The sequence below is a fragment of the Suncus etruscus genome, chromosome 16 (assembly GCF_024139225.1).
Source record: "Suncus etruscus isolate mSunEtr1 chromosome 16, mSunEtr1.pri.cur, whole genome shotgun sequence".
Taxonomy (NCBI): domain Eukaryota; kingdom Metazoa; phylum Chordata; class Mammalia; order Eulipotyphla; family Soricidae; genus Suncus; species Suncus etruscus.
In genome coordinates this window covers 67,427,176-67,441,330 of record NC_064863.1, presented here as the reverse complement: position 1 = coordinate 67,441,330, position 14,155 = coordinate 67,427,176, and the positions used below count along the sequence as shown (strand labels likewise).

Here is a 14,155-nt window from a genome sequence, read left to right as displayed (position 1 = left end):
TTGCCTTGTATACAACTGTTAAATCCTCGGCATCCTATAGGCTCTCCTGGGCCCACCAGATCCTCTGAACATTGCTGAATGTGACCTCAAATCCCCAAACACAAATAACCCCAAAGCCTCCCTGTACTATTCCAGTTTAATTATTTCTACAGTAGTCCAAACCTAGAGATTATTAATGAATATATTTAATATTTAATAACACGCAAAATTAATATATTTAATAATACTTAAAATATAGCATATTAGGTCCCTTCAGAAGATTTTTTTTACGTTTAGTTTTATAAATGTATTTTAGAGGCATAGAAAAATCATAGAGACTAATTCTAAATAGCCATTCTAGTAAAGTAGTATTTAGCATGAAATAAGCACAATTAAAGGTTGCCATTTAGACAGAAAATGATTACAATGATAGTTCAGCAGATGTTTTTGAATACTGGAGTAGTTTATTATGCACTGACAAACTCTTATGTGTTGGTCAAAACAAAAATGGGAAGTCTAGGATTTTATATATCTCTACTTTTGTCTTTCCTTAAAGATAAACTTAAGTTATAGATAAACTGAAATAGCAACAGATTTTATAATTTAAAAAGGCTATCATTGCTACCAGGTACAAAACAGTATTGGCAGATACTAAAACCAAAAACGTAAGTTGCTTTTAACTAAGGCAACAACTTTTAGTACTTGCTTTATTTTGGGGTTTTGTGTTGTAATGTGAGGACGAAGCCAGGGCCTCATACATATAAAACATGTTGTTCCACTGAGCTGCATTTAATGTTGGAAACTATATAAACATTTATACTTCCTGGGCTGGAGAAAGAGTACAGCAGGTAAGGGATTTACCTTGTACAAGGCTGACCAGAGTTCATTCTAAATACTCCATATGGTTCAGCCCTGAACACTTGGGAGTGATTCCTGAGTACAAAGCCTGTAGTAAGTAAGTAAGTAAGTAAGTAAGTAAGTAAGTAAGTAAGTAAGTAAGTAAGTAAGTAAGTAAGTACAAAGCCCTGAGAACCACTGGGCATGACTCCCAAATAAAACAAAGATTTTTTTTTTTTACATTTTAAGAAGACACATTGAATACTTGGGATAATATAAACAGATATTTTTACCTTTTTAACATTTTCATTTATAAACTACAACATTTAAGATGAGGAGTTCCCAAATAATATTTTTTTAATAGTTGCTTTGGCAGTTAAATTTTCCATTAGGAAAGCAAGTTGTTGTGTATCATTGATTGTACTTTCCAATCCAGTAACAAAGAGGGAAGTGGAACTGTTAGAAAGGTTCATGGTGAAAGCAGGTAACCTTTGAAATTTATGTTCTCGCTTCAGTCGTCTCCTCCACAGATCTTCAAGAGAGCAATCTCATAGTCCCCAGAAGTATCTGACTGTAAAGAACAGGATAGACAGAGAAGACACATAAAACAAAAGCAATGATAGGAATATAAATAAACCAAATTTCACAATACTGAGGGATTAATGAGGTATGAGACTTGTGACTTTACCCATTTAGTAAAGCATTTCTGTAATTCCATCGTTCCATCTCTGAATGTAATTGTGTCCCACTCTAGCCTCCTCCTTTAATTAAATATATGTTTAAATCTTCCTTATTGCAGTCAAATATAAATCCAAGTTATAAAATAAAGGCGTCAAGTATATAATATCACTTAATTTTAACAAGATATTAAATGATTATAACTAACCGTTGTCAGATACTATTTTAAGGTCTCAGTGTATGTTAACGACTTTAATTTTAACAATAACTTTTTAACTCCTAAAACTGCAGTAGGCATCATAAATTATTTCCACTTAACAAACAAATACGTAAAAAAAAAAAGTGATTAGAAAATTTGACCAAAATTATATAAAGAAAAAGCAACAGGAAGAATTCAAACCTAGACAACACAGCTCCCTACATACACTACATTATACTGCTTAACTTCGGAAGGTGACAAGAACCAGATCCCCAAAGAGTGTCCACTTCAAAGAATAAGTGCCTTTTCACCTAGGGGAGTCAATCAAGATAACCACTTGTTGCTCTTTAAACACAATGATCATTATTATGTTTGAGAAGATAACTATTTGAATTTAAGTCTGACTGCTTGTTCAAAATACTTAAGTAGAGGGGAAAGAGATGTCCTGCAGTCTCACATTATTCTTATTTTGTTTCAAAGCAAACAATGAGAACTTCTTGTGAACATAACTTCACACTTCTATAACTAGTGTAAGTGGTAATGTCGAAGAAGCAATGAAGAGGGGTGACTTGGTGAGAAGGTTGAATACTCCTAAGAAAAACAGTTATCAATGGACAGTCTTCTGTTTACTGCAGATTTTTCTTCTTTCTGCTTTATTCAGGTTTCATTAGTTTATGCTTTACCATCTCACTCTCTCTTTTCTCTTTTCTTTATTTTCTCTGTCTTTGTTTCTTACACCTCGGAAAAGTTGAAAGTGCTCTGTCTTTATGTTAAAAGAGCTCCCTCTAGCCATCTCTGGTCATAGTGGTAAAGAATTACAAGGGCTCAATCACTTAAGTGAAACTAGATATCCTTGTTATTTAAAACAGAGGAATGCATAGAACATGTTGATGCACTGTTAGTGTAAAATGTTTATACTTCTACGTTCTTCCACTTTTCAGTAATACAATATTGTATTTGTGTGGTACTTCATTATATAAAGAAGTTAATGTGTTTGCAAAACTCTTAAACATAATATCTTCCTAGTATATATTCCGAATTAGACCAAATTAATTGTTCTTAAGAAATAAACTATATGCTAATGACCTGTTGTTGTTGTTTTTGCTTTTGTCACCAGGATCTCCTCAAATTTGGCCACTTCACCCCTTTCCCATCTACCCTCCATGGTAAGCTCCATTTTGTAGACCAATTCTCAAGTTCTGGTACCTTTGGTCATCTATTATTCCTATATCATGCCTCTTTATATGTCACATATGAGTGATTATATTTATCTGTCCGCTGGCTGTCCTCACTCAGCATGTCCTCACTCTAGCTCTATACAATTAGAGATATATGTGTTTCCAGAGCATTCATCTCTGAGATTCCACTGACCAGCATGGCATGCAAGCACAGAAGCTATTTAACATATTGTTTAACCTCAAAGGCAGACACAAGACCCAGTTTTCTTAGAAAAATGCCCTATCTAATCCCCAATTTCCTCTTAATTCCTTGCTACCATATAAACTCTGCAATCCTGTATTTAATTGTATGTTGCTTTATATTATTATCTTCTAATAATTTAATCCTTAGTCACTTCATATCTCTACAAAGATGATGAGTTGAGGGAGGCTACTATGTTTTTCATTGAAGAGCTTATTGCTGTTCTATTAATTGTAGGGGTACTGTTAAATAACAAAATTCAACTGAGCACATTTTAAAGATCTAATTGGCCTTATTTAATGATTTATGAATCAGGCAGTAACCCATCTAGAAAGCAGAAAGATCCTGTTGTACAAACTGAAAAGTTTTTATAATCAGAAAGAGGGTGGGGCAAGGTTACTTGCAAAAGAAAGGATTACTTTAAGAAAAGAGGAAGGCAAGGAGATCTTATGCAGATCTCTCCATTAGGAGGCCACTAACTAAAGAGTTAGTGTAAATTTCCACTTTGAGGAGAGATTTAAATTATATTTACATAGGGACTTAGCATGAACAACTCCATTTTGAACCTGTTACCTTTTCTTTTTAAAACAATTCTTTATTAATTGATCATGGAACTCTACCCTAAAATCTAACTGCATACAAAATTTCTTTAAATGTCTTACTATGATTAATAAGAGATACATTTATTTTTATCTACTTTCTTCTTTCCTTCCCTACTTATCATTTAAGACCTGAGAAGGATATTAATGAACAAAGATATGCCTAAATAATAAGTAAAAGGAAGGGGCCAGAGAGGTGGTACAGGAAGGATGGCACTTGCTTCAAATGTAGCTATTTCTGGTTTAATCCCCAGCCCCATAGATGGTCACCTGAGTCTGCCAGGAGTAATCTCTGAGCACCAACAGATGTGGCCCCAAAATTAACAACAAAAACAATAGTTCTACTAGTACTACTACTACTACTACTACTACTACTACTACTACTACTACTACTAATAATAATAATAATAATTAGAAGAAAGAGGAGAAAGAACTGAAGGTCCAGATAATACAAAATATGAAACTCTAGTTCCCAAATTGTAGAAGCTGAGCTATATGAAAAAAGTCTTCCCATCAGTAACAAAAACTCAATAAATTACTGGATTATGTGAATTAGGTGGTAAATTGAAGATATAATGATATCTTCTGCATTTTAAAATAATAAGGTGAACGCACTAGCAATGAATTTTTCCTTTTCTATCAAGATACGCATAAAGTTTAAACGTTTCCTAATATAATAAGTCTCAATTACCTAGACAACTGGGGGAGAGAGAGCTGAGGGGTAATTTAATTTTTTTGGTTTGCTCAGGGTGAACCAAAAGCCCAATTTTTGTCTCAACCTTGTTACTGGCAATCTTTATAATGTATGAGTCTCCATTTCGGCCTTAGTAAGTGCAATATGATTAACATTATTGAATCTTCCTCTGTTGATTGAAACTATTGTTAAGTGTCAGGATCAATCCCAGTTGAGTGTGAACACTTGATAAAATCTGTGCCAAGCCCCAGGCACAGCCTGAAAGTTGCTGTTTTGAGTGAGCTCTTGATTTAAACTTAGATACTATCTCTTTCTGCAAAGATTTAGTGTGGTAACAAAAGCTTCCTTTAGGTTTTGTTCTGACTTGTTTTGCTTTGTGTTTTTAAAAGATTTTGGTAAACAAATGTTTTTCCAAATATTTGTGGACTGAGATTCACTTGTCATTCATTCAAAAAACCATCTGAGACACCAACAAAAGTTCAGGTGTGTCTGAGTGGAAGAACTACATAAAGGCTAAACCAATGGGATTTTCAAGGAGATGATGGAACTATGGTCTAAGCTGTGGTACCCTCATGTCCTGTGGTGTTATTTCCCACACTGTAGGGTCCCAGCCTTTCACAGGGCTTGCAGAAGCTTGCCAAACAAAATTGAATCATGCAGTTGGCATGGTGACTCCATACTGTCCTTAAGGACTTCAGCACTCAGAGCAAAGTTGTCCTCCTTCCAACCCAGGGCAGTCATTGAGGTCTGGCTCCCAACTCTGGTTTAGATCTATTTAACTTTACCCTATGTCAAAACCATTCTTTGATGCTAATTTCTTCACAATACTTTCTTTGAAGGAGGATAGGGCTGCCAAGGCAGGGAAAGAACGCTGGATGCTGCCTGCAGATGTCTGCAAAGTCAGCCCTGGCTTGGCTTGAACAATTCTGGTCTGACACTATCATGTACTTTCCAGTGACTTTATTATGCGAGCTGGGAAGCTGGGGTACAAAACAACCTGCAACACCTATGAACCAACCCCTTAGTATTCCTTTTATCAGTTGCCATAATCTTTTGGCAGCCATGACTTCTTGAAAATATGTTCCCCTTCTCTTCCTTTTCTATTGTTGTTGCAAGGATGGGGCTACACACACTTAGCTGCAGAGCCTTGTGTATGTGGTTGTAGTGCTTGTGGGAAATCGCTTTCTTTAGCTGTGATACTAGATGACATTTTTTTGTTTCCAAGCTTGCTGGGAGTTGTACATATGGCCTGAGTGTTTGTACACTTTAGTTGTGGTGCACCAGGATCACTTTTTGTGGGAATGCCAGTGATCTCAAATGGCTGGGTCAAATGGCTTTATGCTGGGAGAATCACTGGTGAGGTAGTCAAGGATTTGCAAGGGCAGGTGCTTTGCCACTGAGCTGTCCTTCGTGACTATGATTTTTGAACCATGAGCTTAATGTATGGAAGCCTCTGGAACAATTTAGATCTTTTGTATTTATTTTTTTATTCATAGTCTAATCATTTATTTGTAGTTTTTATGCATTTCAAAATATCAAATAAGACATGAAAACAATAAAATAAATTTCATTGTTAAAACAGAAAGAGAGATCAATGGTAGAGCAGATGAGATGTTTGCCTTGCAAGTGACCTACCAGGGTTCAATAATTCCCAGCACCGTAAATGACACCTGAGCCTGCCAGGAATAATTCCTGAGTACAGAATTAGAAGTAACCCCTGAACACCAATGGTTGTAGCCAAAACCAAACCAAACCAAAACAAAACAAAAAACCAGAAAAATTTTGCAGAGATAACGCAAGTGGTATAGCATATGGCTGGAATGTACCAGACCTTAAATTTAATCCACAGAACCCAGCATAGCTAAAAGTGGCTCCTGTATCCACTGCATTTAAATTTAATTTTTAAAGAATCAGAGCAATAGGGGCCGGCGAGGTGGTGCTAGAGGTAAGGTGTCTGCCTTGCAAGCGCTAGCCAAGGAAAGGACCACGGTTCGATCCCCCGGCGTCCCATATGGTCCCCCCAAGCCAGGGGCAATTTCTGAGTGCGTAGCCAGGAGTAACCCCTGAGCATCTAATGGGTGTGGCCAGAAAAACCAAAAAAAAAAAAAAAAAAAAAAAAGAATCAGAGCAATAGTATAGCTGTAAGATGTTTGCCTTGCACGTAGTTGACACAGATTCAATCTATGATACCACATATGGTCCCCTGACCCTGCTAGGAGTGATCACTGAGCAAAGAACCAGAACTCTTGAGCACCATCAGGTATGGTCCAAAAGCCGTCCAAATCAAATATGCATATAAAAACATAAATTAATTAAAATATCTACAAGGTAGAAGTATAACATATTGTAAGAAGATTCTCACCCAGAATGGCAGAGTATAAGGGGAATAATTTAATTTAATTTAATATTGTTTTTTTTTTTTTTTCTTTTGGCCACACTTGGCAGCACTCTGGCTTTGCACTCAGAAATCACACCTGACAGGCTTGAATGACCATATAGGATGCCGTGGATCAAACCCGGGTCCGTCCTGGTTCAGCAGCATGCAAGAAAAATGCCCTACCACTATGCTATCGCTCTGACCCTAATTTTATTTTATTTATTTTATTTTTTCTTTGGTTTGGGGGTCACACTTGGCAGCACTCAGGGGTTACTCCTAGCTCTGCACTCAGAAATTGCTCCTGGCAGGCTTGGGGGACCATATGAGATGCTGGAATTCTAACCACCATTCATCCTGGGTCGGCTGCATGCAAGGCAAACGCCCTACCACGATGCTATCTCTCAGGCCTCCCTAATTTTATTTTTAATTAAGAAATTATAATAGGAGGATCAAGAACAAGAATACAGGAAATAGGAAGCTTGCCTTGCATATGGCCCACTAGGTTCAATCTCCAGCATCCCATATGGTCCCCAAGCCTTGCCAGGAGTGAATCCTAAGCACAGAGCCAGTAGTAAATTTTGAGCACTGCTCAAAACAAAACAAAACTTTGTAGCTTTGTAATACAAGAAGTTAGACGCAACTGCTGATGTGGTAGATACAAATCTACAAATAATGACCTGCTATGAAACTGTTAAAAGAGGATAAGAAAGTTTCCTATATACTAAAACAACAACAACAAAAAATTCCACACTGCAAAACCATGCTTGTTTAATACATCTTTTGGGTAAAAAAAAAAAAAAAAAAAAAAAGAAGTTAAAAGTATACCTTTTTTTTATTCTACTGCTACATTGAAATAAAAACACTGCAATATAAGCAAAAACAAAAAAGCCATATGCAACTCAAAAAAATGTGGCCACTGAATCTAAAAAGTACATTAAATATCTATATGTGACTATCTTTAAGGTGTAGTTTATTATTGCTCCTTTAAACTCAGAAAATACATTCATACATAAATAGAAAGAGTAAAACCTAAGTCACATAACTCCTTAAAAAGAATTTTTAAGGATTAATAGGAAAAGAAGGAGTAGAGAAGGGGGAAAGTATTTTGCTCTTTTAAAAAGACTTACTTGAGGGGCTGGAGAGATAGCATGGAGGTAAGGCGTTTACCTTTCATGCAGAAGGTCATCGGTTCGAATCCCGGCATCCCATATGGTCCCCCGTGCCTGCCAGGAGCGATTTCTGAGCACGGAGCCAGGAAAAACCCCTGAGCACTGCCGGGTGTGACCCAAAAACCACAAAAAAAAAAAAAAAAAGACTTACTTGAATTGCTGAATAGAGGGAATAACCATAATTTTTCTTAAACTCTGCTCGAATGTCCATAAGGTCAATTTCTGATCTGGAAACCACTATTCGGTTCAGAGTAAATTCATCAGTTCCTGCACCCTGTTATGAAAATCAAGAAGCCCACAATTCAAATGGTGAGGAAAAACAGTGAGCAGTGCCCAAATATTCAACCACAATGATCCTTCACTCACTTATATCAACTTTATCATTCATTCATTCAAAATAAGTTTACTGAGCAATTACTTTGTCAGCCCTACACCAAATGCTGAAAACAGAGATGAGATATATTCTTCTAGATTACAATTTTGTGAAGGACACAGGCAAAAAAATTGCCTATGTTATAAAATGGATTAGATTACAAGAACCTCATGGTTCTGAAGAGATGTTTCAGAGGCCTGATGCATGCTTTACATATGGGAACCCTGAATTTAATCCCCAGCCTGCTTGGCCTATTGAGTATCACAGGAAAGGCCCCTGTTCTCATAATCCCACTCCAACTCTGCTGGTAGTACTTTGGGTATGAACCCCTCAAAAAAACAATAAAGGAAAGAAAATATTTTTTTAAAAAAGAAAAGAAATTGAAGTATGTTTGAGAAAGTAGCATTAAAGTGAGGCCTAAATAATCATTCTCAAAAATGGTGTGGGATGGAGCCTAAGCAGTAGCACAACGTTAGGGCACTTGCCTTGCACAGGACCTAGGAAGGACCACAGTTTGATCAACCCCTGGCATCCCATATGGTTCCCCAAGCCAGAAGCGATTTCTAGTGCATAGCCAGGAGTAATCCCTTAGCATCACTGGGTGTGGCCCAAAAAACAAACAAACAAAAAAAAAAGTGTGGGATTCATATAGAGTGCAATGTTTCAATAGTGGAAAGGCCTACCTACATGAAGTTTTTTTTGGGTTTTTTGTTTTTGTTTTTGTTTTTGGTTTTTGGTTTTTGGGCCACACCCGGCGGTGCTCAGGGGTTACTCCTGGCTATCTGCTCAGAAATAGCTCCTGGCAGGCACGGGGATCATATGGGACACCGGGATTTGAACCAACCACCTTAGGTACTGGATCAGCTGCTTGCAAGGCAAACGCCTCTGTGCTATCTCTCCGGCCCGCCTACATGAAGTTTTAAGGCAAGAAGGAAAGTCACCTCTAGGGATGTATAGATTGTGAGGAAAAATAATGAAATGTGTCAGAAAAGGCCTGAACTTGAAACCATGCAATAAAATTCTGTTTGTTTGTTTGTTTGTTTGTTTGTTTGTTTTTGGTCTTTGGGCCACACCCAGTGATGCTCAGGGGATACTCCTGGCTATGTGCTCAGAAATTGCTCCTGGCTCGAGGGACTATATGGGTTGCTGGGGACCGAACTACCGTATTTTCCAGCATATAAGACTACCGGGCGTATAAGACGACCCCCTAATTTTGCAGTTAAAACATAGGTTTAGGCCTGTATTTGCTGTATCAGACAGAATGTTCCTGTGCTGCAACTGTATGTACCACATACAAGATCCATCCCTGACAGTCTTGTAGATGATGCTGAGAACTGAGAATGAAAAGGAACTAGCCAGAGGCAGCTTTTGAGGAGCAACATACTGGGGCAAAGAAACAGAAGAAAATACTATGACATGTCTATAAACAGACAGAAGATAGAGGAGACTGAAGCAAAAAAAATAAGGAGAGTGGGTGCAATGTCCTTTCAAAGGACTGGAGAAGTCCCCGTTCCTTTTGGACCTCAGAATGGGTGCAGATTTGGGTTGGGGAGTGCCATGATGGACACAAAGTATTCATGTAGGTGTAACTCCAAAGGTACAGTGATGGCAAAAGTCCAGTAAAGAAAAATAAACAATCATGTGCCCTCCTCTCACCCCGTGCAAAATTCTGCAGATATTGCAAAAAGCAAAAAGTATAATGTTGTAGTTCACCACTCACTACTGGAACTACACACAGGAAATGCGGGTGTTAATATCCGGTGAGGCTGCTGACAAGGCGAGATTTATTTTAAGTAATGCAGCACTGAATAAATGGCTCATGTTTGAAGTTTAGCTTAAAGAAATCTAATGTGGGGCCAGAGAGATAGGGCATTTGCCTTGCATGAGAAGATGGTGATTTGAAACCCAGCATCCCATATAGTCCCCCGAGCATGCCAGGAGCGATTTCTGAGCATAGAGCCAGGACTAACCCCTGAGCACAGCCGGGTGTGATCCAAAAACCAATATATATATTGGTTTTTGGATCTCTCTCTCTCTCTCTCTTTCTCTCTCTCTCTCTCTCTCTCTCTCTCTCTCTCTCTCTCTCTCTCTCTCTCTCTCTCTCTCACACACACACACACACAGACATAATGCCTCCACTTAAATAGTGAAATAGGGAGCTGATCTAGTCCACGCTTTAATGCATCAAGCTCTATAATAACTAGGATACTCATTAGCAACTGAAGAGACAATTTTGTAGACAAATGCACAGCAACAAAAAACTCATCCAAGAGGAAAAAAAATGTATCAATGTATCAATGTAAGAGATATTACACATTCTCCTTGAGGGAAGCTAAGAAAGTATATGACATTTCCAGACCAACCTTCAGAGCTCCATGTAGTCTTTCAGCTAAATAGGCAGGCATGTTCCATGCACAATGAACTGTCGAGAAAAGCAAAGTAAGATTCAGTTTCCTTTACTAGAGAATAAGCTAATCTATAGTTATATGTGGGTTTTTTTTTCCCCTTAAAAGATTACCTCTATACAACTTGCTCCTCTACTGGCTTTTATTTAGAAAGAATGAGTAGTCTAAATTCCAAAGCCCTATAATGGAATATTTGAATGGAACTTTGTAATTATCTTTAGCCACAGGGAAAATAAAATTACCTGCCAAGGAAATTCCCACAACAGCTGACTCATCTCCACCTTCCAGACATACTAACACCAACTCTTACACTGATAACTCCCTAGGGTGTACCATAGTTCCATTCCTAACATCTTTGACTATTGCTGAATAACTATCTCAAAACTGCAGTGAGGTTGTTCCAAATAACTCATTAGGTAAAAAGGGGACACTTAAGTTCAATTGAAAGCCAGTTTTCCCTTTGAAAAGATTTTCTCTGAGATGACCAGATTAAAATTTAAATATTTTATAAGTGTATAAAAACTAGTGAGAGCAATTTGCATTAGAACCATTGCCTGTCATCTACATTTAGTAATCAAAAGAATTACTATACTTTAATTTTTATTTCTGTTTTTGGGCCACACCCATTTGACACTCAGGGGTTACTCCTGGCTATGCGCTCAGAAATCGCCCTGGCTTGGGGGGACCATATGGGACGCCGGGGGATCGAACCGCGATCCGTCGTCCTACACTAGCACTTGCAAGGCAGACACCTTACCTCTAACGCCACCTTCCCGGCCCCACTTTAAATTGTTTTTGGGGGCCACACCCGATGACACTCAGGAGCTACTCCTGGCTATGCGCTCAGAAATCGCTCCTGTCTTGTGGGACCATATGGGATGCTAGGAATCGAACTTCAGTCTGTCCTAGGTTAGCACGTGCAAGGCAGACACCCTACTGCTTGCACCACTGCTCTGGTCCCTATACTTTAAATTTTTTATTGGAAAATCAAACAGAAATAAAGCAAGAAAAGGGTAAATGGAAAAAATATGACTAAATTCATCATTCTTTCTTATTTCCCTGTACCTTGGGCACTCCAGATCTAGGGGGCCGTTAGGAGTAGTTTGGTACCAGGGATTAAGCTTCAAATGCTTTAAACCAGAACCCATTTTAAGGCTTCAATTATCCATTAAATAAAGTAAAACTAGAGGAGGAATAAAAAAATCTGTAGAGAAGGAAACTATTTGTTGCAATATAATTACTTGTACAATCTTAGATCTGATCTTCAAGTAGTGAATGAAATTTTTAATGAATTTGGAGATCAGCATAAGATTACTGGTTTTCTCATTATAGTTAAGACTCTATTTTAGGATAGGCTTTTGGTTTATAAAAGTGGTTTAAAGGAAATAGAAGAAAAATACTTGAAACTCAAACATGCAATCTGGGACAAACATGAAAACAGAGTTAGCTGTGAAGTTAGATGAAAAGAAACCAACCATTTAAATTGGCTCTACCTATATTTCTCTAAGGTTCAGATTAAGCAATCTTTAATTATTTGGTCAAACATTGTTATGGACAACTTTAAACTATTAAACTTTTCAATCATATCCCTGCCCCTAAATCAAACTTCCCATAACCCTTCAGTGTTTCCACTGTTTTATGTTCTTAACCGCAAGGTTTATTGTTTGTGTATAAAAATTGGAGAGGTAATGGTATATTTTAGCACTTAAAATACTTTCTTTGGGGGGCCGGAGAGATAGCATGGAGGTAAGGCGTTTGCTTTTCATGCAGAAGGTCATCAGTTCAAATCCCAGGGTCCCATATGGTCCCCGCCGTGCCTGCCAGGAGCAATTTCTGAGCATGGAGCCAGGAGTAACCACTGAGTACTGCCGGGTGTGACCCCCCCCAAAAAAAAATACTTTCTTTGGTACCAACAGTTTAACTAGGAAAACTCCTGAATCTTAGAAAGTCCGTAAAAGGTTATTATAATGAACTTTTAAAAGCTCAACACTGTCCATTTCACTTATTCTGTTACCAGATTAAACTCCCATAGTTGTCTCTCTTTTCCACAGGCCCCTTAACTCTTACGTTTCCCCCAGCCTGAGTAGGATCTAAAATGCAGAACATACCCCTGAACCACCATACCCCAATACTCATGCCCTGTTGTTTGTCAGCTTCCTTTTAAACATTTTGTCTTACTCCTCTTTATAAAATAAGATTTTTTTCTATTTGATTTTGAGAGTTTTGCTCATTTTTTTATATCAAAGTGTTCTCTAAATTTCAATCGTCTTTTTAAATAAAGCATTTTCTTCTCTATATCCAGATTACTTATTTGGCTGCCAAAAACTTCCTATTAATTAATTAGGAATTAATTCCATTAATTAGAAAATTCTAACACGCTTTCTAAGATAATACATCTCGGATAGGCTTTTCCTATTAAAAAATGCATTGAACTTTATGGAAAGCGATATGGAGATTCCTCCAAAAACTGGAAATCGAGCTCCCATACGATCCAGCTATACCACTTCTAGGAATATACCCTAGGAACACAAAAATACAATACAAAAACCCCTTCCTTACACCTATATTCATTGCAGCACTATTTACCATAGCAAGACTCTGGAAACAACCAAGATGCCCTTCAACAGACGAATGGCTAAAGAAACTGTGGTACATATACACAATGGAATATTATGCAGCTGTCAGGAGAGATGAAGTCATGAAATTTTCCTATACATGGATGTACACGGAATCTATTATGCTGAGTGAAATAAGTCAGAGAGAGAGAGAGAGAAAAACGCAGAATGGTCTCACTCATCTATGGGTTTTAAGAAAAATGAAAGACATTCTTGCAATAATAATTTTCAGACACAAAAGAGAAAAGAGCTGGAAGTTCCAGCTCCCCTCAGGAAGCTCACCACAGAGAGTGATGAGTTTAGTTAAAGAAATAACTACATTTTGAACTGTCCTAATAATGAGAATGTATGAGGGAAATGGAGAGCCTGTTTAGAGTACAGGTGGGGGTCGGGTGGGGAGGAGGGAGACTTGGGACATTGGTGATGGGAATGTTGCACTGGTGATGGGTGGTGTTCTTTACATGACTGAAACCCAAACACAATCATGTATGTAATCAAGGTGTTTAAATAAAATATTTAAAAAATGCGTTGAAGTATTGTATTACATTCCTGGTATATGAGATATTCAGAATAGACAAATTTATAAACAGAATGTAAATGAGTAGTTACAGTGGATACAAGGTTTCTGTGGGACTGATAGAAATATCTTACATTTTATTTATTTATTTATTATTTTATTTATTTATTTTGGGATTTGGGGCCACACCTGGAGACATTCCGGTCACTCCTGGCTCTGTGCTCAGAAATTGTTCCTGGCAGGCTCTGAGAACCATATGGGATGCTGGAGATCGAACCCTGGCTGGTCTCAGGT

The 14,155-nt window shown here is 37.7% G+C and overlaps 1 protein-coding gene across 1 annotated transcript in view; it reads right to left on the bottom strand.

Moving 5' to 3' along the window:
• Window positions 1-1,193: 1,193 nt before the first annotated feature.
• The window catches only part of ANXA3 (annexin A3), a 43,209-nt gene continuing 30,247 nt past the window's right edge, over window positions 1,194-14,155 (bottom strand). Inside the window, exons 10-12 of the mRNA XM_049790312.1 lie at window positions 10,688-10,746; window positions 8,103-8,225; window positions 1,194-1,387 (exon numbers count right to left, since the gene is read on the bottom strand). Of these exons, the coding sequence (XP_049646269.1) occupies window positions 1,328-1,387; window positions 8,103-8,225; window positions 10,688-10,746 (242 nt within the window). The 3' untranslated portion in view covers window positions 1,194-1,327. The remainder of the gene's footprint in view (window positions 1,388-8,102; window positions 8,226-10,687; window positions 10,747-14,155) is intronic.